The sequence below is a fragment of the Periplaneta americana genome, chromosome 15, assembly GCF_040183065.1.
Source record: "Periplaneta americana isolate PAMFEO1 chromosome 15, P.americana_PAMFEO1_priV1, whole genome shotgun sequence".
Classification (NCBI taxonomy): Eukaryota; Metazoa; Arthropoda; class Insecta; order Blattodea; family Blattidae; genus Periplaneta; species Periplaneta americana.
Genome location: NC_091131.1, coordinates 170,874 through 197,561, shown reverse-complemented (window position 1 = coordinate 197,561; position 26,688 = coordinate 170,874). Strand labels below are relative to the sequence as shown.

At 35.6% G+C, this 26,688-nt stretch overlaps 1 protein-coding gene and 1 long non-coding RNA gene across 2 annotated transcripts; both read right to left on the bottom strand.

The window, feature by feature from the left end:
* Positions 1 to 11,820: 11,820 nt before the first annotated feature.
* On the bottom strand, positions 11,821 to 12,223 carry LOC138715772 (uncharacterized). The gene is made up of 2 exons (XR_011336569.1): positions 12,116 to 12,223; positions 11,821 to 11,990 (listed from the first exon to the last, which is right to left on the bottom strand). It is a non-coding gene; the product is annotated as an uncharacterized lncRNA (long non-coding RNA).
* Positions 12,224 to 14,304: 2,081 nt separating this feature from the next.
* On the bottom strand, positions 14,305 to 26,109 carry LOC138715771 (ubiquitin domain-containing protein 1). Its single transcript, XM_069848821.1, has 5 exons — positions 25,807 to 26,109; positions 25,349 to 25,585; positions 15,420 to 15,542; positions 15,223 to 15,341; positions 14,305 to 14,572 (listed from the first exon to the last, which is right to left on the bottom strand). Exons 1-5 carry the CDS (start codon positions 25,886 to 25,888, stop codon positions 14,420 to 14,422), a joined length of 714 nt encoding a protein of 237 aa, XP_069704922.1. The 5' UTR covers positions 25,889 to 26,109; the 3' UTR covers positions 14,305 to 14,419.
* Between the last annotated feature and the right edge of the window lie 579 nt (positions 26,110 to 26,688).

Below are 26,688 nucleotides of genomic sequence, written 5' to 3'. Positions count from 1 at the left end.
TAGGCTAAAGATGCTTGGTGAGATATAAAAATGATTTAATGAACCAGTAAATAAATTAATGAATCATTAAAACCTTAATGAAGCTTTGTGAAACCGGCCATAAGACTGACAATATATAATTTAAAAGATATTTTGGAATATTAATATAGGGAAGATAATCTTTATAAGTCAAGTGATTATCATACTGACGCTTATTTCGATGCTGAGCTATTATCCATTTAATATTTAGGAATTGTGCGATCTCAACGTGGCAAGAAATTGAAGTCAGATTTGAATATCCTACAAACAGAAATAGGCCACTTGTTCCAATTCACCAGCTACTATTAACTCTAGATTCTATGTTACTGGCTCTTCAACTATAGCCGATGTCAATAGTACTTCAAAATACGCAGTGAGTAAATAACAGTGGCGGCTGATTGACTGAGGCAAGTGAGGCCGGGCCTCAGTCGCTTGGCTTAACTGAAATCAAATTTTGTGTTTTTATATAATGTATTAGTTATTTGAATGAAGCATATATCGCTGTAGAAGCATTTGAAAACTTTGATGTATATAGACCTGTTTTGCAGTAAAATTTGTTCCTGAGGCCGGGATCGCTCGTGCCGGGTCTGACTTGTGATGTATATAGACCTGTTTTGCAGTAAACTTTGTTCCTGAGGCCAGAATCGTTCGTGCCGGGTTTGGCTTAATGCATTTCATGTCCTTACGCGGGCTTTGAGTTTACGCTTAAAACATTGTAGCTGAGGCACAATTCGGCTGGCCTGGTCAGGTTTCACTCCTCCCATCCATGGGCCGGCCTCGAGGGTAGAGTAGGGTGGGAATAGCAGCGGTGACTTGTCTTCCTAACTAGGCCATAAATAACAAAATTCCAGCTTTTTGGCAGGCAGAAACCCACTCGAGATTCTCTCCCCTTATGTCTCAGTTTATGACATAAGAGAGGGTGTTCTACTATTGTACTTCATAGTACAGTAGTGAATCTGGGCTAATGTTGTTATGTATTTCGGGAAAATATAAACAGAAACAAATGAGAGAAATAATGCTGGTGCAGTTAATTCATTGTTAGAGTGTCCTTTTTCGAGAAGAAATACTACTAAAAGAAAGGAAGTTTTAAATAAAGAAAGAGACTACCGAGATACCTACGACATCGCTGATAATTTTTCTGACACATAATCTTAAAACGCGAGTTTCTATTGCATCCTGGTATGGACAACATAAATGGTTATATGGTAATGTGATGCAAAATAAACTTCTCTTGGCCTTGTTTGTTGCTGTCAAAGGAAAAAAATAAAAAGAAAAGAAAGAAAGGGGAATTTCAACACATAATATGGGTTGCTTCATCACACTGAAACAATCACTGAAACTCAGAGCATAACAGCTTATTTGGTGAGTGAAATTATTATTTTTCATTGATAGTAATAAGAATAGACTAATAATAATGATAATAATAATAATAATACAGTAATAATGATATTAATAATATAATAACAATAATAATTAATATCATAAACAAACATTTCCTATCGGAGGCACTTAAACTAGTTGCATCTGGCCTCACCGAGGATTTTGATCACCGGCCGCTACTGGTAAATAATAAAATGTTTCAGCAGCAATTGCTTCTTTAGGACGAAATTACATATAATTTATACCTGGACCAGAATTAGAGAATTTTATATGATACGGAATTCTCCTCGGGGTTTTGTGTACAGTTGACTACACACACATTCGTGAAATTATTGTCACCTGGTGGTCACAATGCTGAGATTTTTCTAAACAGAAATTCATATTTAGCATTATAAAATATAACCATACTTATAATAATTATTATTATTCAATAGTAGTCAATGCAACTTTCATTTACCAACTCTCTGTACTGTATGAATCAGGCTACTGTAACAGGTTACGATTTTACACATGTTTCCTCTACAGTACAGAATTTAAATAATAATATCAGCCAATAAGAAGTTGTCTTATATATGCAAAATCATTACCAACTGCTGTTGAGTAGTTATAATAGTATTAACGACAGTTAAAGTTAAGTGTTGGTTATTTTAAACAAAATTATGTTGGAAAAATGGAAAACATCTTAACAAAACGTTTAAAATAAACCAGCTGTTAATTTAACATTTGTTGAGCCAAATTAAACATTACTTGGAAAAACTGGCCATAAGTCTAATTCGTAAATCTGTGCTTCAGTGGCTGGCCATGACAATATCTTCGAAAAATACTGGAGTGCAAGAGGTCAAATGACTTTATTGTCAAATGCCTGGCATTAGAAAACAACAACAACAAGTCAAATTCGTACACAATGTTTCTCTGTAATGACAGGTGTTAGTGTGTGTGACCAAACTGTACTCACAAGAACAAAGACTTGGTCCTCAGCTGCATTTATCACTGGATATAAAATGAAAATTCTGACTGTCTTTTAACGTTTTCAAGCAATATGTTCTTTATTTGAAATTCTGAAACATTTCTTGCCGGCTTTCAATTGCAGACAAATTTTGTGAACTTATATTCTGAAAAAAAGGTGTACATCTTTTCACCTCTAAGACTTCAGAGAAATCCATTACAAGCAAGCTTAGTCATCAAAGAATAAATCGCCGCTCTTACGTATTCTATAAATATGTCAAGCCCGATCCAGACATAACAGCTTATTTGACGTTTTACTTGTACATTCAAAAAGTTGCAAGTAAGAAGGAGCGTGTGGACTGTAAAACTGAGTGATTTTTAGAACTGAATGCCTCCAACTCAGTGTTGTATCTTCGTTCAGTTCTAAAAATCGCTGTTTTACGGTCCACACGCTCCTTCTTAATTGCAACATTTTGCATGTGCAAGTAAAAGTCAAGTAAGCTGTTGCATCTGGATTGGGCCGGAATCTAATTTTTTATTTTTTAGTCATTCTTCAGGATTTGAATAAACAAAGATTTTCTTCATCACTGCTTGAAGTCTGCTCATCTTTTGGTTATCTTCATGATCAAAATTGTTTTATCTTTCATAGTATAATATCTCGAAATATTATATTCAAGGACTTTTAAACACAAAATAATTGAAGCTGATTATACAAAAACCCAAGACACAAGAATGAATTTTCGGATTTGAAAACAGTAGCAACAGTGTGGAACATTTTTCTATTGTAAAGAAATACGATTTTAGACCCAGATTTACATCCATTATTCTCTTAACAGCAGACATAAATAAAAGCCACCTACTTTTGGTGTAACCGAATATGTTTTTATACTTGCTTCTGCAACGTTGCAGAATTTAAATGTGTGAACTTGCACTTCGTAAAGTGAATTTTTTTCTTTTAACTCTGCTCCCATTATGCAGAATATCCACCAATAAACAGTTGGCAGCTGTCTGCTCTGCATTATGTCCCTCTGTGTCTAATTTTTAAGTTTGTGGTACACTGTTCTTCTGTTGAATTGTGATGGCACATATTTATACTGTTTGTATAGTTCCATATCATATTACACAATGTTCCATTTGCTTGCACAACACTAATATTTATATTTGTCACTCTAGAACCCACCAGTATTTTTTTACTCAAAGTAGAATAAGAAGCAAGGCAGAACTAATTCACGTCGGTCTGTATTGACTAGTTAAATCCTTGTAAAGTCTTGCTGATGAGTCGTGTATTACTGCACAATATTTTATAGCCAGGATGAATTTTAAGCTATATTACTCAACAGACCTAGAAAAGTGACTGTACAAGAATGTCAACTGACTCACATTATATTATTCAGCTTCCAACACAACACATTTTGCTCTGACGTTCGTCTCTGTAAGAAAGTTGAGATAGATTTAGTTTATTTTCAAATTTAGACCTGGACTGTTTTTTTTGTGTGTATTGAACAAGAATAGCCTACGAGGGGCATTTGAAAAGTTTGTGGCCTGACACATAGATGGCATTGAAAATGTGTCAACAATGCCGCTATTGTTAGCAGCCCAGGGCCTGATTTAGGCAGGAACCTATGATGCCTCTGCTCAGGGTCTCAAAATTCAGGAACAAGATTTTTCTAAAAGCGATTTATATAAATTGAAATAGATATCAGCCCTGCCAACTGAAAGTCATACTACAGAAAAAAAGTAGTTAACAACAGGTGATGTGATTGCGTATTTAATTATTATTTTATAAAAAAAATGATTTAAAATCAGTGTACTGTTTTAAGTTTAGAGTGATCAGTTGACTGTAGTGATGAGTGTGTTCAATTTGTATCAGTTTGCTACCACGTACAGTTTATTCAAATTGTAATAATCACAGCAATAATTAAATTAATAATGGATACAGGCAACAGATAACAGCATAGTAAATTTGTCAGATCACTCTGTAATGACTCAGTGACTGTTAAACGAAGTGGCTACGTGGTGAATGGGAAGAACAGTTTTCTGTGTTAATATCCATGCAAAATGATACTTGTTTGATACATCTATGCCAAGGTAAACTTGCTGTCGATGTATTTAAACAATTTGCAGTTGCTAAACACATGCCATTAAAATTCTTTGCAGCAAAAATGTTGACTATGTTTGCTTCTACATATTTATGTGAGCAACTGTTTTCACAAATGCATTATGTCAAGTCGAAGTACAGATCTCGTTTGGCTGACGAAAATCTGTTGGCGCAACTAAAAATAGCTTTATCTGAAATAAACCCAGATTTTGACGAAATAATTGCAAATGCAAAAGAAAGTAATTAAAATGTTGTTTTGTATTATTTGTTTACTGTTGTCTAAACTAAACGTAAACTGTAATCACTATTTATCTAAAAATCAGCAATTCCCCCCCCCCCATTGCAGTCATTGTTTGTTCATGTCTCCATCTATCAGTTCGTTCCGAACTACTTGGTATTTTATGGTTCTGCAGGTTGCTTACCAAGTGGTTAGGCATTTGCCCATCGCTGATTTACAGACTACTTTATCCTTAATCTTCCTCCTCAAAATAGAGAATTAACGAATATCTCAATGAAAGAAATATGGTAATGCCGTAAAAGAAGGCAGGTGACAGAATCCTTCTTCTATTGTACTGTGAAAAATAATTACTTACCTCGAGACTGGGTAATTTTTTGACCAAATTGTAGTCTATACAACTGTATACAGTTTACATTTAGTTTAGATAACAGTAAACAAACTCTTCAGATTGGAATCATGCTTCTATCATTAAAAGAGCATGAAGTTTCTTTCTCTCATAGACAGGCTGTTTCCTCTGCTATTGCTAGATCAGTAAAGAGCAGTCATATTTTTAAATATCTGTTAAGTTCTTCCATTTTCTTCTATGTTATCTGAAATTTTGATTTCTTGAAGGTGTTTCTTTATTCTACATTCATAAAACCATTGAATACTACTATCTCCCCCAGGGGGTTCGCAAAATATTTCAAGGGGCTTGCCAAAACTTTTCCGTAATGGCAGATTTTAAGGTTAGGCCTATTATTGTTTCCTTCATTTCTGCGGCATTGTCGTAATAATAATAATAATAATAATAATAATAATAATAATAATAATAATAATAATAATAATTATTATTATTATTATTACTATTATTTTAAAATTAAATTAACCCTATAATGTCCCTTGTTACACATGTGTAACATTGGGAATTTATCACATTATTTCCACAACAAATTAATATTTACCGCAAATGCCTGATTTACAGTTATGTAACAACGTTAGGAATGCATTTGATTTTGCTACAATGGAAATTTAGTCTGCCAGCTTCTTTGTGTTCTAACAATACTAACAACAGTACATCGACCCGACTAAGGAACGGTTACATGGTGGTCAGACCTTTGAATTTAGATGTTAATGTGGAATTTCAACAAACTTATACTTAATTTTGGGAAACGAGAAAAGATGGGCAGCACTGCTACTTACAGACCTGTTACTAAATCTACGTACTACTCTGTGAAGAGATTTATTAAATCTACATACTTAGACTTCAACAAACAACATTTGATAACTCAATCCCAAGGGAAAAAATGGAACTCTCTGCATCAAAATCCACAGTTAATTCCCGATTTACCACGAAAATCGTCTGTAGCTGCATTTAGATTGGCAACAGGCCATGATTGTTTGGCCAAACACCTGCTTAGAATTGGAATATATCAGTCCCCTAACTGCACATTGTGCAACTCAAACCAAGAAATGGATTCGGAACACCTCAAAATCTGTGCTTCAGTGGCTGACCATGATAATATCTTTGAAAAATATTGGAGTGCAAGAGGTCAAATGACTTTATTGTCAAACGCCTGGCATTAGAAAACAACAACAATTTTGTATTTTCAACAATAGCCTACTTCTTTTTCCTTGTGGCAAATGCAGTAAGTTGTCAGTTGTGTATTAGAATAGTTTCCGTTCACATTAAATTGGATAACTGGTTGAAAAGTTTAAATTTGAAAGGGAAACAGGGTTTAACAAAATCACAAGTTAGTGTTGTGTCAACAGGTTATTCAGCTTCTAGTGATGTGTGTCAATCCGACAAAAGTGAACTGTGTACAAAGAAAAGAAAGTACAATGATAATTAGTAGGGCAAGGCAATTAATGATTTTGCATCTTTTTCTTATGAAGGTTTAAACATTGCTAACATATATGGAAATGTATGACATTAAAAACCGGGTTAAATAAAAGCAATTCGTTAGGGCATTTTTTTGCATTTTCTTAACTTTTTTATGGATGTCATTTTTTAGCAATTTTTAGGTCATTTTGAGCATTGTTTACACTTTTCAGGAAGGCTGTGACATTATTTGTATTTGATTTGAGATTTTTATTATAATTCAGTATCTTCCTTGTCAATACAATTTCTTGGAATTAAGTAGATGTTTGCTAGCTTCTACCCCTATTTTTCAACGTATGTGCATAATGAACTTGCCCACTTCTAGGAATTTTATTCAAATTCTTAGAGTGTATGCTAGCTTGTACCCCTTTTTTTCAAGGCATAATGAACTTGCCCACTTCTAGGAATTTACCCACACTCCCACAGAGATTCCTTTCTCCAGGTAAACTGGCATTGTTATGCTGTTGATTGAGGTGGTCAGTTGTTTCTAGTCGTCTGTGTGAACAGGTCAAGAGCAAAATGCCTAAAGTAAAGGAAAGTGCTAGTGTTAAATTAAAGACATTTGTTTCAAATATGGAGAAAATATTTTTTCAACAGACGGTCGTATTTTATTCTACAAGATTTGCGATGTGAGAGTGGCTGCTGAAAAAAGTTTACGATAGAACAACACATGTCACGGGAGAAACATAAACGTGGCCTGCAGAGACTTGAAAATAAATCCAGTGTAAACTTACAGCAAATGCTTCTGGGGGATACATGTTCAACGTTTTCGCCATTTTGTGAGAAACTATGTCAAGCTTTTCTATCGGCTGATATTTCACTTCACAAACTGAATCATCCTAAGCTGCGAACTTTCTTAGAAGAGGAGACTGGAAAATTAATTCCAGATCTCAGAACATTGAGAAGAACATACATAGCTCGGTGCTATGACAAAACTTTGAAAAAAATAAGAGAAATGATTGGAGAAAGAAATGTATTCGTATCCATTGACGAGACAACAGACTCTATGGGCCGTTATGTAGCTAATGTTATTGTTGGAGTTTTAGAAGCACACAGCCCTGGAGAACAATTTCTACTACATTGTGAGCAGCTGGACAGAGTCAACTACTCAACGATCAGCTTAGTATTTGACCATGCATTGAGAATACTTTGGCCTGATGGGATTCGAAAATCCAATGTATTGCTTTTTATAACAGATGCAGCACCCTACATGATGAAAGCAGCTGCTTCTTTAAGTGTACTGTACCGAGAAATGGTACATGTGACGTGTTTAGCGCATGCGTTACACCGGGTCGCGGAAGAAGTACGTGCAAATTTTCCTGAAGTGGATAAATTAATTGGATGCGTGAAGAAAGTATTCTTGAAAGCCCCCTCTCGAATTTCAGCATTCAAAACAGAAGCTCCAGAAATCCAATTGCCATTTTCACCTGTTTTGACTAGATGGGGAACATGGCTCCAAGCTTGCAGTTATTATTGCAAGAATTTCGATGTTGTGAAGAAAGTGGTTGATTCTTTTGATAATGGTGAATCAGTGTCAATAAAAAAGGCGCAACTGTTAGCTGATAAAGAAATTGCTGGTAAACTTTCTTACATAAATACTAATTTTGGATTCGTTCCTGATGTCATAACTGCACTGGAAAAATCCCAAGTGACATTAGTGGAACAGCTACAAATAGTGGATAAAGTGGTGAATGATTTGAGCCGTGCATGTGGTAAAGTGGGTGATGCAGTGTCAATGAAAATTAAAAACTGTCTAAGCAAGAACAGGGGGTACACAACATTGTGTTCAATTGGCAGAGCCTTGTCTGGTGAAAATTTTTCTCTTCCTGACTGTGAGTTAAATCCAGGAGATATTGCTTGCTTTCAGTTTGCTCCAATTGTTTCCATTGAAGTAGAGAGAAGCTTTTCTATTTATAAGTCGGTACTAGCAGACAATAGACAATCATTTTTGTTTGAAAATCTCCGTCAAGTTTTGATTGTTAACTGCAATTCAAAATTGTTGTAAAAGTGCACTTGAAATGAATTTTCTGCAATACAAGGTACTGTAACATGTATTTTTTTAAATTTTATGTAGTTCAGTAATCAAGTGAGTAATTAACGTAATTAAAAGTATTTTCATTGGCAATGCTTTACTTTTTATTCGTCATTTTTTTGTTTTTTTAGGTCATTTTTTGTATTTTTTAGGTCATAAATGCATTTTTTTACCAATTTATAGGTCATTAAATGCCTTGCCCTAATAATTACATTAGGTTTGGATTTTTGTACATAGGTGACATGGACTGTCCAAGACCACAGTGTGTTGTTTGTGGCAACATTCTTGCTAACAGTCGTCTGAAACCTTCTCTACTTAAACGCCATTTAGAAACTAAACACCCCAGCCACGTAAACAAATCTGCTGATTTTTTTACACGAAACGTTGAGTGGAAAAATGATTTAACTACTTCTGTATCAGCTGCAAACAGTGACAATGAGAATGCTCTTAAAGTGTCTTATCGTGTTAGCTACAGAATTGCTAAAACTGCAAAACCTCATTCAACAGCTGAAGATTTAGTGCAGCCATGTATAAATGATGTAGTACAGTGCATGCTTGGAGAATCTTTCACAAAAAAAGTCAATATGGTACCACTGTCTGACAATGCGATCAATGGCCGATTAAAGACATGGCAAATTATGTCGAAAATGAAATTTTGGAGTTTGTGCCAGTCCTTCTTTGACGAATCGACTGATGTTGCCAATTTAGCCATTTTGTTACTTTTCGTCTGTTATATTAATGGGGAGTCCGTAGAAGAGGAGCTACTATTCTGCAAACCCTTAAAAGAGAGAACTACAGGAAGAGATATATTTAAGTTAACTGACAAATATTTTCGCGAAAATTCAATAGACTGGACTCGCTGTGTAGGCATTTGTTCAGATGGTGCGAAATCTATGACAGAGTGTTATGCTGAGTTTGTTGCCAAAGTGAAATCGGTAGCGCCAAATGCTTCTTGGACACATTGTTGCATTCAGAGACAGGCTCTTGTTTCTAAACGCATGCCCGATGGATTGTAATGTGTGCTGGATGATGCAATGAAAATAATTAATTTTATTAACGCTCGCCCTACAAATTCCCGCATTTTTGCAGTGCTTTGTGAGGAAATGGGAAGCATTTATAAGTGTTCATTGTCTCACACTGAAGTTAGGTGGCTATCTCGAGGTGGAACTATTTCCAGACTGTATGAGCTTAAAGACGAAGTTTACAGTTTTCTCACCAGCAATGCCTTTCAATAAGCAAAGTGCATGGAAGATGAAATCTAGCTTCAAGACTTTAGCTTATTTGGCAGACATTTTCTAAAAAATTAACAGTTTAAACTTATCTCTCCAGGGGTCAAATACAAACGTTTATATTGTGCAAGACCATATCGAATCACTCATTAAAAAAACTTAATTTTTGGGAAACGTGTTTCAATAGCAATCAAACAGAGTGCTTTGATACTCTTCATGACTTCCTGGTGGAAAATCATCTTTCTTTGGACGAAAATGTCAAGAACATGGTTAAAGAACATTTGAAGGGACTTGGAAAAACCTTCAGAGAATATTTCCCTGCCATATCCAATAATAACTGGATTCGCAATCCCTTCGAGTCAACAATTTTAGAATCCACATTAAGCGTAGATGAAAAAGAGCAGCTTCTTGAAATTTCCACTGATTTTCAGTTACAGAAAAGTTATAAATCTTTATTAATTGGTTTTTGGTTGAGTTTAAAGGAGTTCCCAGTGTTGGCGAATAAAGCCATAACGGCTTTATTACCCTTTTCATCCACATATTTGTGCGAAAAGTCGTTTTCTTCAAATGCCTATTTACAAAATAAATACACAAACGGACTTTGTGCTGAATGTGATTTGAGACTTTATTTAACTTCTGTGGTTCCTGACTTCAAAGCTCTGAGCCATGGAAAGCAGGCGCAACCTTCTCACTGAATTCCAAGGAAGAGGTGAGTAATTACAATGAAAACTTGTATTTATTATTGCAACTAGGCCTACACGTTTGTAACTTTTAAGCTGTAACTATAGGTTTTAACCGTTAAGGGTTAAGTTAATTTAAGGTTACTAAACCTTTTACTTGGAATTAAATTTTATGCATGTCTACTGTATGTATATTTAAAAGTCACTGGTTCACCCAACTCAGATCACTGTGGAAGGGGTTCGCGAGTCAAAAAAGGTTGGGAACCGCTGTAATAGGGGATGTAAGCAAAATGAAGGAAAATGAAATGAATGAATGAAAAAGTCAGTTGTTATATTTTATTGTTTCTTATTCTCCAAATAATACCATACTTTTATATTACATCACACTAATATGAAGTGCTGTAATCAAAACACATGGATAGTATTTATTTTAATTCGTTATTTTATATACCCTTAGCATCTTAAGTACTATTTCATACAATATTTAACAGTCACTTATCAATCATTCATGCAGAAATCCTTGCACCTTACGTGTTACACAAACTCTTGACACCTTACAAAAGTTTAATTAACAATTTCATGTAACTTCGTTTAAAAAATGGTTACTTGTACATACAAAGAATACCCCATTTAAAGTGATGAAAAGCTTCTAAAGAACACAAACACTGTTAGTAAGCAAGGTTAGACAGTCTAGTAATGACATTTCTAGAGCAAAGTGCGTGTCTCAAAATAGAAAATCAGCAGTTTCAAAGTTTACCCATATTCAGCAAGTAATCTCCAGTTCCTGTTGGAAAGCATAATACAGAATACCTCACTATCACTTTACATGGGATGCTCTCTATGTAGACTGTTGTGTGCACACATCAGCAGATGTACTGTCTAATAATCCACAATGCCAAACATCCTCTATATTCCATGCATGCATTCCAGGCAAAAGTATATGTCCATTACAATTTGGCTCTGCTCTTAGTTTTATCAATAAATGTATGCCCAAATATAGGGGGAAAAATTTGTCCAATATTATTTAGCATGACTGATCATCAACAGCGCAGTGTACATTTAATTCTTCTTCTGCATCTTCTCTGGCTCCTGACATTAGGATGGTGGGATAAATACCATAATTATGATCATCGGATTTCACTTCCTTATATATTCACAACAGGCATCAATGAATTTGAGAAAAGTTGTGAACGTCAGTTAGTGCAGGTCACAACTAGCATTATGGAAAAACCGTGGAATGGTGACTGGAGAAATGTTTCGTCTAAAAGAGGATGGAAAATCAATGTTTTAGAAACCTGGTTAGTTGTGTCATCAACAAAGACAACTGCAACAGGATGGAAAGTCATTAACAAGGACAACTGGAATAGGATGGAAAATCAATGTTTTAGAAACCTGGCTAGTTGTGTCATCAACAAAGACAACTGGATGGAAAATCAATGTTTTATAAACCTGGTTAGTTGTGTCATCAACAAGGACAACTGGAGTAGGATGGAAAATCAATGTTTTAGAAACCTGGCTAGTTGTGTCTCAACAAAGACAACTGGAACAGGATGGAAAATCAATGTTTTAGAAACCTGGCTAGTTATATCATCAATATGGACAACTGGAATAGGATGGAAAATCAATGTTTTAGAAACCTGGCTAGTTGTGTCATCAACAAGGACAATTGGAATAGTATGCTTCTTTGTTAAATAACATTAAAGCATTTCATAATGTAACTGAACATTTTTTTTTTATGTGTGGAGACAAAATTGCTCTTTAAGTCATACGTGTTGTGCAAAATGAGCAACATATCTGGCCATGCTTCCAAAAAATCGGAGTGCTCTCAACTGGGAAGTAAGAAACGAAATGGATTATAATGATCCCAAACGTGGTTCTTGGAAACCAACCAACGATGTTTTCATGTGAATATATAGTAAGGATCCCATAACTCCTTGGACATGTATTCACCAGAATGCATGCAAACACACAATTTGGTTTGTATATGTATGTCCATATGTAACAATGCAACCTGTTGGCACCTTTTGAACTGAGGCCTGAAGATATATACAGATCCACGAGAACTTGGCACAAGTGCAATGTCGGTAGAATAGACAAACCAAGTCTTACTTTAGGATTGGTATTTTCCAGGCTAGAGGGCCGTGGTCTGTTGGTAATGCAACCAAATATTTCGTCCACTACTCCAGTGGTCATCTTCAGTGGAGTGGTACACGTGAGTGGAGAAACGTTTGGTGCATTACCAACAGACCACAGCCCTTTAGCCAGGAAAATGCCAATCCTAATGACGCTGGCCACGAAAGCCTACCTTCTAAGACAAGTCTTACCTGTTCTTAGGTTACAGCATTTTTCAAGTGTTTGGAACATATTCCAGAAATCACACTATTATTATTAATATTATTATTATTATTATTCCACTCCTGTTGCTTAAGTAGCAGCATTTCAAACTAGAAGACCAAAAAAAGCCAGGTTTGACTCTTGTCCTTGCTCTGTGTTGTGTTATGCTGCGCTGACCATATGAACCAGGAGTCTTGCAAATGTCTATCTCCACAATAATGGGGACGGAACAGGCCAACAGAAAAAGAAGAAAAAAAGCTACTACTACTACTACTGCTACTACTACTACTGTTTTGAGGTAGCTTCATCTACTAACCGAATAAGAATGTGGAATCTGATCAAATGGTTTGGGGACAAAATTTTCAGCAGACAGTAGAAATCATACTGTATACCACTGTACAACTATCACAATGGCTTGTCAGTCTTATATATTATAATTATCTCACCCATGTCAATGCTGTAGCCGTGACTTGGTGAAATATATTCCAAAGCTGATATGAAGATGATGTGACTCGATCTTCAACAAATGTGGCCTCTGCTCTATCAAACAGTTTATGTGCACATCACAGCTCCTGCACACACTTGGACCTGTACACTATGTACAACTGGGGGAAGAAAGCCCAACAACTTTTACAAATGACTATAATATGTACACATAAAATATGAGTTGCATATATGTGTGTAATAAAATAATTATCATAAACGATAAATTACATAAAACTTCAATTATTGTACTCAACAAATTCAGGTCGTCTGTTCTCTGCCTGCATTGCATATCGAACTAGACCTGATAAAACTGTCATAAATAAAACAGACTGGAGTATATACAACACAAATATTTTGTTCACGGCAGCAAATAAAGTATATACCTAGAATATGTTCAAGAATCTCCAAAATACACAACGTATTACAACTTATCCCAGCAGGTAATCTGTTTTGTGAGTTGAGCATGGGGCACAAATCCTGCGATATGTAACAATCTGTATTACAAATTTCGATTTGAGCTAGGTATATTGCTTTTATCACGTCTAACAACCTAATTCTTCTCATACCTCTCATTTTTGTAGAACTGTCACTGTCAAGATATGAAATTTCAACGCATGCATGGACAATATTTGTTTCAGTATAAATAGAAGCCTATATTTGAAAAATTAATTTAGGCCTCTTAGAGACTCTCGGCAAAGGTAGCCGCACTTTATGTAAGAAACTTGTGTAATTTTGATAATCAAAACCAGCATTTCAAAAACATACATTTCCATTGTGAATTAGTTTTATATGCAGGTAGTCTGTTCTTTCTAAGCTGTTTCACAGTAACAAAAGACTGTGTATTTATACTGAATAATTATTTTACTATTCAACTTGCGCCTGAAGCTAATGATTTCTGAATCATCACTTTTAATTGATGATAGATTAAATCACTTCGAATATATACAAAACGCTATAGCAGCAAATGATGCTGTAACCCACTTCAAAGTAATATAAATGCACTCTGTAGGATCAAAGTAAGAAAACTTTATTAGTAATTAATGCACACCCGTTTTCTTGTTAGATAAACACCTTCATGCCTCAGTAAAACTTGTTATCTAAAATAACGAAGTGTCTGCAGCTCAGCTGTCCACCTTCGATACCTGCTCATGGTTCACTATCACTTGCACTACATAGCCAGGCATTATCTTCGCCTCCTCCACACGCAGCTTGTCTCCAAGCAACTTGCCCCCAAAGAACCACCTCTGACGGGATGGCTCCAGGCCTTCCTGATTCTGCAACACACGACCACAGTGTTTCTACATCTACATCAAACATATAGTTCACAGAAAAACGCAATGTGCTTCATTCCATACATTTTTGGGCTGCTGTTACTGTGATGAAACTGGTTTCTTCAATGCAATTAATTCACTTCTTCTGTTTGCTTCTCAGATGATTTAGTGGATTTTCATGGACTATGTTTCAGTTCAACAAGCACTGCAAGTGTTATGTGAAATCTGCTACGATAAGATTTCACTCTTGGTCTTAGTCCAAATATTTCAATTTCGCATTATTATTTTCTACAAATATACGTGATATTTGGAGTTTTTAATGTTCTTCCAGAAGCTAAATCTCGCCATGACTGTATCTGCACCTGCAAAACTTTATTACTGATTTTGTTGATGATGGAGTTTACTGTTTAAAATTCCTTTTGCACAGGTGATTAGTCTTGACTATTGTATGTGCAATCTATATTACAATGACTTATCATTCACTATACCCTGACAACATTTTTTCTTTGTACAGAGCAATATTTGTTCATTCATGTGTTATGTGCTGAATTTGTGGTTATCGGTTTCCTCCATTAAAAATTAAACTTAAAATAGGATACTTGCAAAGAAAATAATATTAAAATGTTGTTTACTAAACAATCAAATCAACTCACCTGCAGTTTTTTCTTTGCCATGCCAATAGTATCTTTAGTCGATACAGGAAGTTTCACATCCATGCATGTTGAAGAAAGTCGCAACTTCAGAATTATTTCTGTTCCACCATCTACTGGTTCTGTGAAACAGAGAGCACACATCATTGCACTACTGTAAGAGCCACATTCCCTCCAGCCACCGCTGAGCTCTTTCTGACCTGAGCACTCTGCAGGGGAATCCCTGCCATTGTCTTCCTTTACGATGTTGATGGGGTAGGACAGGCAGTAGACAGGCACTTGGTACCGTGTGCCCAGCTCGTCGTAACATTCTGTTAGGAAACCTGGAAATACAAATACAACACAAAAGTAATGCATTCTCTCATTCTTGCCAACATAAATTAAAAAATACGTAGCTAGTAAAAAAAAAGAAAGCAATATATTTTAAATGCATTTAGAACACAGATGAAAATTCATTTGCCACCTTTCTGATTATTCACCTGTGACAAGTAGATGTCTCGCACAGTGTGTCAAACTTAAGTTACCAGTAATCTCACTGAGGCACGAAGTTGCTTTCTGATGGACAGCACATTGCGTTTATCCAGGCACTTTTATTTATCTACACAATGTGTGGACTTTCCTTGTTAGCTCTTATGCATTAATCCAGAAAAGAATTCTGCAGGTACTTTACACTATCAATCTGAACTCACTGCATTTTTAACAACCGGTAGTTACATACAACGCATTTCCCTTGTTTAACAAATCTGTTCAACTATTGAAACAATGTGTCTACACATTTAATAAGTTGCGAAAAATAGATTCTGTTCTTGAAAAGAAGAAACACTGACTAATGCATGCTCTATCAGAGCAAATACCCGAGGATGGAGATGAGCGAACATACAGGATCAGAAACTGGCTTAACAGAAACAGGTAAGTCGTGTAACTGAATGTTTATAAAGGAATTTAAAGTAATATTATGTACTGTATTTATGAAATACAAAATTTACATATTATCTACAGATCCAGAAACAAGCACTGAGCATGTGCAGTAAGTTATAACTGGAACTTGGAAAATTCAGGTGGCCCAAATTTTGTTTCTGAGTCTATACAATACATTCATATTACTTACTTATGGCTTTTAAGGAACCCACAAGTTCACTGCCACACGTAAGCCCGCCATCGGTCCCTATCCTATGCAAGATTAATCCAGTCTCTATCATCATATCCCACTTCCCTCAAATCCATTTTAATATTATCCTCCCATCTACGTCTCGGCCTCCCCAAAGATCTTTTTTCCCTCTGGCCTCCCAAGTAACACTATATGCATTTCTGAATTCGCCCATATGTGCTACATGCCCTGCCCATCTCAAACATCTCGATTTAATGTTCCTCATTATGTCAGGTGAAGAATACAATGCGTGCAGTTCTGCATTGTCTAACTTCCTCCATTCTCCTGTAACTTCATCCCACTTAGCCCCAATATTTTCCTAAGAACCTTATTCTCAAACATCCTAAATCTCTGTTCCTCTCTCAAAGTGAGAGTCGAAGTTTCACAGCCATACAGAACAACCGGTAATACAACGGTTTTATAAATTCTAACTTCCAGGTTTTTTTTTTGACAGCAGACTAGATGACAAAAGCTTCTCAACTGAATAATAACAAGCATTTTCCATATTTATTCTGTGTTTAATTTCTTCCCGAGTGTCATTTATATTTGTTACTGTTGCTCCAAGAATAGTAAGAATAAAAACATTCGAGATTTATGTAAGGGTACAAAGGATTTTAAGAACGGATATCAGGCAAGGGTGAACGTGATCAAGGATGAGAATGGCGACTTGCTTGCAGACTCTCATTGTATCCTGAACAGATGGAAAAACTATTTTGGACAACTACTAAATGTACATAGGCCTCTTCGAAGGATAAATCTCCAATTTTTATATTTCCATCTCGTACAATATTCTGGTCACGAGACATAATCATATATTTTGTCTTTTCGGGGTTTACTTCTAAACCTATTGCTTTACTTGCTTCAAGTAAAATTTTCGTGTTTTCTCTAATTGTTTGTGAATTTTTTCCTAACATATTCACGTCATCCACATAGACAAGAAGCTGATGTAACCCGTTCAATTCCAAACCCTGTCTGTTATCCTGAACTTCCCTAATGACATATTCTAGAGTGAAGTTAAAAAGTAAAGGTGATAATGTATCTCTTTGCTTTAGCCCGCAATGAATTGGAAAAGCATCAGACAGAAGGTGGCCTATACGGACTCTACTGTAAGTTTCATTGAGACACATTTTAATTAATCAAACTAGTTTCTTGGTAATACTAAATTCAATAAGAATGTTATATAAAACTTCTCTCTTAACTGAGTCATATGCCTTTTTGACATCTATGAATAACTGATGTACTGTACCCTTATACTCCCACTTTTTCTCCAATATCTGTCAAATACAAAAAATCTGATCAATAATCGATCTATTACGCCTAAAATCGCACTGATAGTCCCAAATAATTTCATTTTGTACGACGTCAACATAAGTGATATTCCTAGAAAATTGCTACAATTAGTCTTGCTCCTCTTCTTAAAAATGGGTACAATTATGGACAGCTTCCATTGTTCTGGTACAACTTCCTTTTCCAAAATAGCAAGTACAAGCTTATAAATTTCGCTAGATAATGTGCTTCCACCCTCTTGTATTAATTCTGCTGGAATTTGATCGATACCTGGAGACTTGTACTTTTTTCAAATTTTCTATCGTAATTTCGACTTTAGAAAGTGTGGGTTCTGGTATAAATGGCTCAGCAGTTTGTATATGAATTTCGTTGTATCAATTCTATTTGGCCTATGTACATTTAGTAGTTATCCAAAATAGTTTTTCCATCTGTTCAGGATTGAATGAGAGTCTCTGTGCTTGAATCTCTCTTCTTCCTCTTAGTTGAAGTTGATGGCTGTTTGTGCACTGGGTAAGAAATTGGAACCCTTCTTCTGTTTTCTTACTTTAAGTTCTCTTTGAAATCATCTTTTACGAAATGAAGACTGCAAACTTCAGAATGGTCGGAAGGAATCCACTTACTTTCTCTGTTAACTCCTTCTCTGGATGTAACAGCTAACCATTTTGTACATAATTCATTATTAGACATTTGTGGTTTTCCTTTGAACTAACACTGAATACTATTTCTTGTTACTTATTCAGAGTTGAGCTAGGTACATTTGGTGCTGGCTCTATTGCTGGAATTTGGAAATACGCTATTTCAGCAAAAGAAATTTTTTTTACTTGGTTATTTAACGACGCTGTGTCAACTACTAGGTTATTTAGTGTCGAAGGGATTGGTGATAGTAAGATGGTATTTTGGCGAGATGTGGCCGAGGATTCGTCATAGATTACCTGACAATGGGCTTACGGTTGGGGAAAACCTGGAAAAAACCAAGCAAGTAATCAGTCCAAGTGGGGATTGAACCCGCATCCGAGTGCAACTCCGAATTGCAGGCAAGTGCCTGAACTAACTGAGCTAGACCGATGGCTAAGGCAATGTTAAAATGGTCTTATGAGCAGGCAGTATAAGCAGTCATCGGATGCGTTTGAGTTTAATACAGTTCAAAATTTTACTAATGTGTAATTCATGGTAGCAGAAATAGTCAAAATATGCATACAAATACAGTGGCTTCAAATAATGCAATTTAAATATGGCACTTAATGTAACAGTGATTATATACTAAATTGTTGTGGTAATAGGCTAATGCTTGACGCATTTGTTTTTATAATTGTAACAGTTTTAATGTTTATCTTCAATTTCGATAAAAAAAAATGGGCACCTAACTAACCATAATACTCTGTTGCCTCACTCGCAATGATATATGCGTGAAAATGTGGGGTTTTTGCACTTTACTCAGAATATAATTACGTATTATTTCTTTCTTTTATCGCCCTATCTTTATCCTTTCTCATTCCTCTTTTCTATTTTCTCTTCTACGGAGGCTTGCACTGCAGCCCGAGGCTATTGTGCTAGTCTGTGCTCTTGTACAAGTACCACAGCATGGAGGATAATGATGAGGTCCAATGCTGAAAGATACCCAGCAATTCTGCTTCAATTGGTTGAAAGAAAACCCCAACCAGAATTTGAACCTGGGCCCGCTCGTTCCACAATCAGACATGCTGTCCATTACTCCACAGTGGTGGACTTCCCTTATTTTGCTTGTCCTTCTCCTTATCTATAATTTAATTTCAGTACATATAGGCTATTTTGTGTTAATTCACCGTATGTGAAGCCCTGGGGATTTTTTTATCTTACCACTGTGCTATAATGTGATTTGGAAGACTCCACTTAATATTATTTGTTATGGGCCACAACTGAAGTATGAGTAGCAAGTGCTCATACTGCACAGTGTGTAATTTCAAGCAGCTAGCCGGCCAAAAATCATTTTTTACATCCCTATTTTTAATGTTAAATTCTTATATAGACGTATTTATAACACTCCAAAATATAATATCCAAGTGCAGACAGATGCTTACATCTTGTAGGGGACCCTCACAACAGAGCGGAAGTTGCATGTCTCCGATAAGATCATTTAAGTTACGCTGCAGAGGCAGACGCGCAGTTTGTGTTTGGATGATACAAAGTGAGGAAGTTAATATAATATTTTTCTCTATTACACAATTTGGATATATTATAAGAAGGTATATACTTACAAACAAACTAATTCTTTTGCTAAAAATTATTATCTTATTGTCTAGAATAAGTGTCTGAATAAACACGTGCAGAGAGTCGAAGTTCTACCTTATTACATTATTTTGAGTTGAATTTTAAAAGGAGTAGCCCTCTATGACCTCGATAAAATTTTGTGCAGATATTCATTATGCTTTTCTGAGCAAGACGTCGTGATTTTTTTCTGCAACCAGATGCATAGAGAATAACTATTAATTATTTTCAGACACCATGCGCTCCGTAACCTGGAGAGCTGTTTTCAAGGTGTGGAGCAAGAGCGAGGGAAAAGTGAAATTCTCAAATATATAATTGAACATTTTGGTCTCAAAGATTGCTCTGAAGACATTTTACAATCAATAAAGAAATGAATTAGATATCTATGTTCGAAAATTCGATTACGGTGAGGAAAAATACAGCATAAATGAGAAAAATTTCTTAAAATAGTATACGCTATGTTTGAACCAAGATACAAAGTCTGAGAATTAAATATATAATGCTTTGCCATCACTACAAAACAATTCCAATTTGAATCTGCCAATACAGGCATTCGAGGACATCCACGTAAACTTTTCTGAGAACTGAGCAAAAGATCAAAACAGAGAAAAAACAGTCCACTTTTTTAAGAAAGGTCACCAGATGAAAAGCTTTCTGCTGCCCAGGTGAGTTTCAAAACTTGTAAGAAAAGAGATGTGGCCAATATTGTAGGAGAGCTTTCACTTGCATCACTTTAATGTGCGACAAAAAAAAAACCGTGAAAATTGGTTTTGCAGTAATGACCAACAATGTCACCTAATAAGAATCTCGCTTTGATTACGATTTACAGTTAACCTCTAATCAATATAAAGAATTAAGGAAAATGCAAAATCTTGTAACAGTAATTTAGATCCACCAAATTATTTAGTGCGAAACATTAAAGATGGGCTAGGTTTAGGCAGGAAAGGGAACTACTTGTTGACATGATGAAACAAAGCAGTCGCAATAAAAACTATGCAATACTGCAAGAAGATTTTTGAGGGAGGTTTCCACTTCCGCATATATTACGGGAATAGATGGAAATCTAATAAAGTCGTCTACACATATATTAGAAATCGTTTCTTGCTAGTTTGCAATATTGATAAACGGGCATTTGGCATGTATGAAAGGGAGAGAAAGGAATTTTATTTATTCTTGCAGAAATGGTATTATATGCCTACAACCCTTCACAAACGCTTGCCTTATGGACAGAAGATCACAGGACACTATTATGAGGAAGCCCAGGAAACGAGGAACAAATATATCAGACTTTTCAGAGAAGTCTTCAAAAGAAAAACATAAAGAAAGACACAAACACCGATCTTTTACTCAGGCTACTTATTTCTTTGGACCCTTACATCACCAACTTAAAGAAATTAAGGAGAGAAAATCGCGGTTGATTTTAATAGTAGAGTGCAGTTACTCTCTGAGCCTCCATTACTCAGTGCTGCCGAAGGAGAGACTAGCAGCGAGGATACAGATTCTGATAGGGATGCAGCTGACGTATGCTATGTAGCAATATTCCTTCGTCTTACTCTTTCAATTCTAAGCACATTCAACATTATGAACATTAATTAATTTTTTCACTCGAATCGAAAAATTGTTTACAATATTAAGCTACTGATTTTATTTTCAGTAAAATTAGTTGCTATTTTCATTTTCATTATTAAAAACTTATCCACTTCAATAACTGCAGGTACATACCAAATTTTATGAAAACTGAGCAATTAGTTCTCGAGAAATGATTTTTGGCCAGGTAGACTCTCTAAATTACACACTGTGTACTGGCTTGAATCTCTTGAAGAGTGCGGGTCTCCTCCTGTGAAGTACGGTTTACTCTAGATAGTGTAAAGTAGCATTGTTATATTCCTACTTCGTTGGCGTATTTTAGGCTAATCTTGAAGTGTCAAATGGCCTAGCTCTCTGTCATGTCACGTGTTATCAGTTTGTGGGTGTTAAAGTACATCATGCAGCCCGCAAGAAAGGAAGTGTTATGTTTAGTGTATTGCCACACTTTAGAAATTGCTTCGTGTTAACTATGTCTCAGTCTACTTAGGAATGTAATTTTGTATTTGTTGAGATGGCCTTATGAATCTGTGAGAAATCAAATTTAAATTTATAAAACAAATGAATTTACTGATTTAATAAATAAATGTACGTTGAAAACAATAAAAATATTACTGCCACATTTTACACTACTTAGGCTAATCCACTGGTGAAAGCTATCATTTAAATAATCCCTATAAATATAATTCATGAACTTTTTAACACCAGCTGAACTATTTACGGAATTTGTGAAGGACGTAAGTCGGGCATATTCAGTGTACAGAGTCACTCTTAAAAGCGAAGACATAGACAAAAGCACATCAGAAAACTCAGACAGAGAACATGAATAAGGCGAGTACAAAACTGGCTGACTCAATGGCATACCTGTATTATTGTAATTTGATTATTTATGTCTAATGTGAATTGAAACAAAATAATTATATTGATTTTCATCCATAATTAATTTCATCTAGGCCATCGTAACCACACCTTTTCGATTTCATTTTTGGAAAAAGTAAACTTATATTCGGAAAATCTCACTTTAATTATGGAAAAGATAAATTAAAATTCGGAAAAAGTAAGTAACCTCAATTTCGGAAGTACAAAACAGATGGAGTCATATTAAGCATACCGTATTCATATGATAACAAAAATCTAAGGGATTTTTTTTTTTTCAATATCCATAGTCTTCCCTTTGCATTTGTCTGCTAAGTTACGAATAAAATGAACAGTATACAGTATTGTTGCTAAAGATTATTCTGTTTAAAGCAAATTACAGTGCATATTGTAGTGAAATTAAAATATTTATGTTCTGTTTTGAAATAATTATGGAAAACAGACAACAACTTAACAGCCAAGAGGTAGATATAATAAGATATCTGAGGAGTGCTGTAACCGTATCCCGGCAAATGCAGAAAATGGATACTGGTGGCTGCTGCTAATGGTGTAACTGTACAAGAAAAGGTGGTGTCCTTCGAAAAGAATGCAATGGGAAACACCATTAAAAACTGTCAGAACAAAAGACAGATATTCCATCACTAAGTGAATAGAAGAAAGGAGTAAGGAGTACCAGCATCCTTGTTACATTTAATATCGTTTATGAAAGAAGTACCAGTATCTTTCAAATATGTATCACGATGGAAGAAATGTCTCGAGAGTTTTGGATAACATGTCGAAAAATAGGTAAAACTTGTAGCATTTTTTTTGCGCATTATTTCTTTTTTCTTACCTATTAAATATTTTGCAAAAAATTATTGCGCATTACTTTCCAATCGTCTATCGTATCCTATAAGAAAGCTCTACCAACATCCTTGTTACGCTTATATCATATAAGAAAGGAGTTCCAGCATCCTTATATATATAAAAAACTTCTTATATATAAAAAAACTGAATAGACTATAATGGACTTTATATTGTCAGCAAACAGATACATTAGGAAGATTGACTGATTGATATATAAAAGTCAATTGGCTACATATGTATGTACTTTATACAAATCTACACACTTTGACCGATATTTGCCAAAGTATGCACATTTAACCTTCATAACCAGGAGAAGAACATAGGCTACATTAATTTGATAGATAGACGTTAAATTATCGAAAACGATAAAAATTAGGAAGAAATATATTCAAGCATGCATGTAGGCCTATAATATAAGTTGGACGTAATCCAATCACGAATCAGAAGCGCGGTGAACACATCTGGAGTGGTATAAAGACAGACATCAAGCAACGTCTACATAAAAACTACAACATATTGATGAGGAATGATCCGCTGGTCTATTAACCTGAAAAAGAATTTAAATTTAGTTTCTTGGAGAATACTGCTAATGCTGCAATGCAGGTTGTCACCACTTAGATGTGTCTACACTCAGTCAACCACGTGCTGAAGTATTACCCTGGAGCCACATGACTTGACGACATGTCTATGGAAAACTGAGAAAAATGTTGCTTTCATACCTGAGAGAAACACAAATTTTTTGTTATTGATATTGTACTGTGCAATGAATAATTATCAATTTGCATTTTCCAATTTCAATTGTTAAAATACACTGCACTGTGTTGTATACTGAAAAGTTGTAGTACTGTGCTGAGCTGCAATCTTCAAGACTTATCAATGTTTCTGTAACCTAAAGATAATTTTAATTTATCTGTAGTCTGTCAATTGTGCAGTATAAAATAGTTTTCCGAAATTAACTTCACTACCGATACTTCCGAAAATGAAAAGGTGTAGTATATGAGAGGAACATCAGAAATCTGCTGTTGCAGCACAGTGTATAAGATGGTTGATTTGCAGAGCAGAATACACTGCAGTTCGTAGTTCGAGCTCCGATGTCTGCTTATCAAATGGCAAGAATAATGTCATCGGTTTACAAGCAAAACACATTAAGTCAAAAATATTACTTATGACTTTTAAGGAACCCAGAGGTTCATTGCCACCCTCACATAAACCCACCATCGGTCCCTATCCTGAGCAAGATTAATCCAGTCTTTATCATCATATCCCACCACACTAAAATCCATTTTAATATCCTCCCATCTACCTCTCGGCCTTCCAAAGGTCTTTTTCCCTCTGGCCTTCCAACTAACCTCTATATGCATTTCTGATAAAATTGAATCCTCAAAATATTATTTTTAATAAGCTGTTTCTCTTTATGTGTAGGCCTATTTTATTTTCCAATTTTACGTTTATATAGGCCTACATACATTATATGCATTACAGACACCAATTTCTCAGAAATAATAGTTTTGACTTTATGTGTTTTGCTTGTAAACCAACGATGCTTAGTATTAGAATTAGGTGGTAGGAGCTAATTATCGACTATTTCAATTGCTTTACTAGGGCAAAAACGGGGAGCAACGTAGGCCTGTTCCAATAAATAAACTACAAAAATGGGATATGTGGCTGCAGAGGAAACTTATCTGTACAAACTTCAATATTTGCATGCAGAGTGCGAGTAATGTTGCGTTTTTTAACTATTTAAAGTTGTTATCCTAATATTGTTTTACAATGGACACTAGAAATGTCTAAAAATAAACTAAACTTGAGAATGCTGCTATAGAAGAGGACAGAACAGAAATGACGGTTTAAAAATGAATACCAGTACCAATAACTGCAAGGAAGTGCCATCACATACCCTGGTAGTGTATTCCCTGCCGCATTTTTATTGGGTCGTCAGCTTGTGAGTCTACAGACTTGGGATCATCATTCATCACGTAGGATTCGCCATCTACGGACCGTATTATCAGGGAGGCCATAAATAATTCATCTATTTGGGGGGGGGGGGGGATTCTATGGGCGTCCATGTCCTTGACCACAAGGCACAAGCGTTCAAACTGCCAGTATACAGCCCCGCGCTATTAAACAAAGTCTATGTATTCTTACCGTTAGGAACTGATATGTTTGCTCCATCTAAAATCGCTTGTGCAAGTTCAAAATCGACAGCTTCTGCTGCTACCGCTGCTGCACGCAGAGCATCCCAAATCTCTTTCCGACCATCGAACGCTGGTGCCGTATCCCAAAATTCATCTCTTTTACTACGTAGTTGTCCTTCAGTTAATGGCACATCAGATTTCCAGCGAATTGTTTCATGGCACAGGGGATGGTTTTTTCTTGTGCTGCCTGGAAATTTCAATAATATATTAATAGAATGGTTGTTAAAATGAGTTAAAAAATACATGAACAGTAAGATAAATAAATAATAGTAACTTATTGCTAAATCAGTTATTCGCAAATAAACTTAAATTGATTGCAAAACAACAATACTGGCTCAAATCTGTCTCCGTGACCTAAATGATACATGTTCCACCAAGGTTATCAACAGATGAATTACTAGGTTTTACCTGAATTTGGCCTAGTAACATTTCCCGCAGTATCATCTGTTCCGTCGCTTCTGGATCGGCTAATTCCTATGCACCCTCCCATTCTGAATGCCTAGACCTTTGCGGCATTTCAGTAATATTTCTCAGCACTTCACATGCTTCTTCCATTTTCCGATCATCATTCCATCAGTTGACAGTAGAATAGCGGTAACACGAAGACAATAACATAGAGGACTCTGTAATCAATTTGTATGCATAGACATCTTTGATTGTCTCACTTATGCCAAACCTACCTAGATCGTTAACTGAGTAGACAGGATTGCCAGTGATGCCAATTTGGCGACTTTGTTCAATTGCCAGTGATGCCAACCTGGCGACTTTGTTCTATCTAGTGAGTGACTAGTGTTCTATGATCTAGGCTGGTGTCAAAGACTTACTCACGTCACTGGTGTTGAGTTTGGAGTGTAGAATAAATATAGCGACTTTTATGGCACAAATCGTAAACATTTTTATTTATTATGCTATGCAATTCTGACAATAAAAAATTGCAAGACCTATGAATCCACGATATTCCAAGCGTAACAATTGTCGACTTAGCTCGCGGGCTCCTGAAAACAGATGATGCAGCAGGACACATTGCCATTAATATTACGTTTTTGATTTTGTCTCATTATCATTCCACCAACACTCCACAATCATTCTCACTTTGGGGTTCCGAGCAAGACCTACAGAACAAAGAAAAAAAAATAGCTGAAAGTTGTACCCGTGATCACAATATGTGATCATATTGTGATCAGGGGTTGTACGTACCAATTCGTCTTTAATAATAACACAGTCTACTATATAGTCACGAAGCTTGGGATGATTTTTTGCAATTCTCGCGATAGTTGCTAGCCGCTTGGA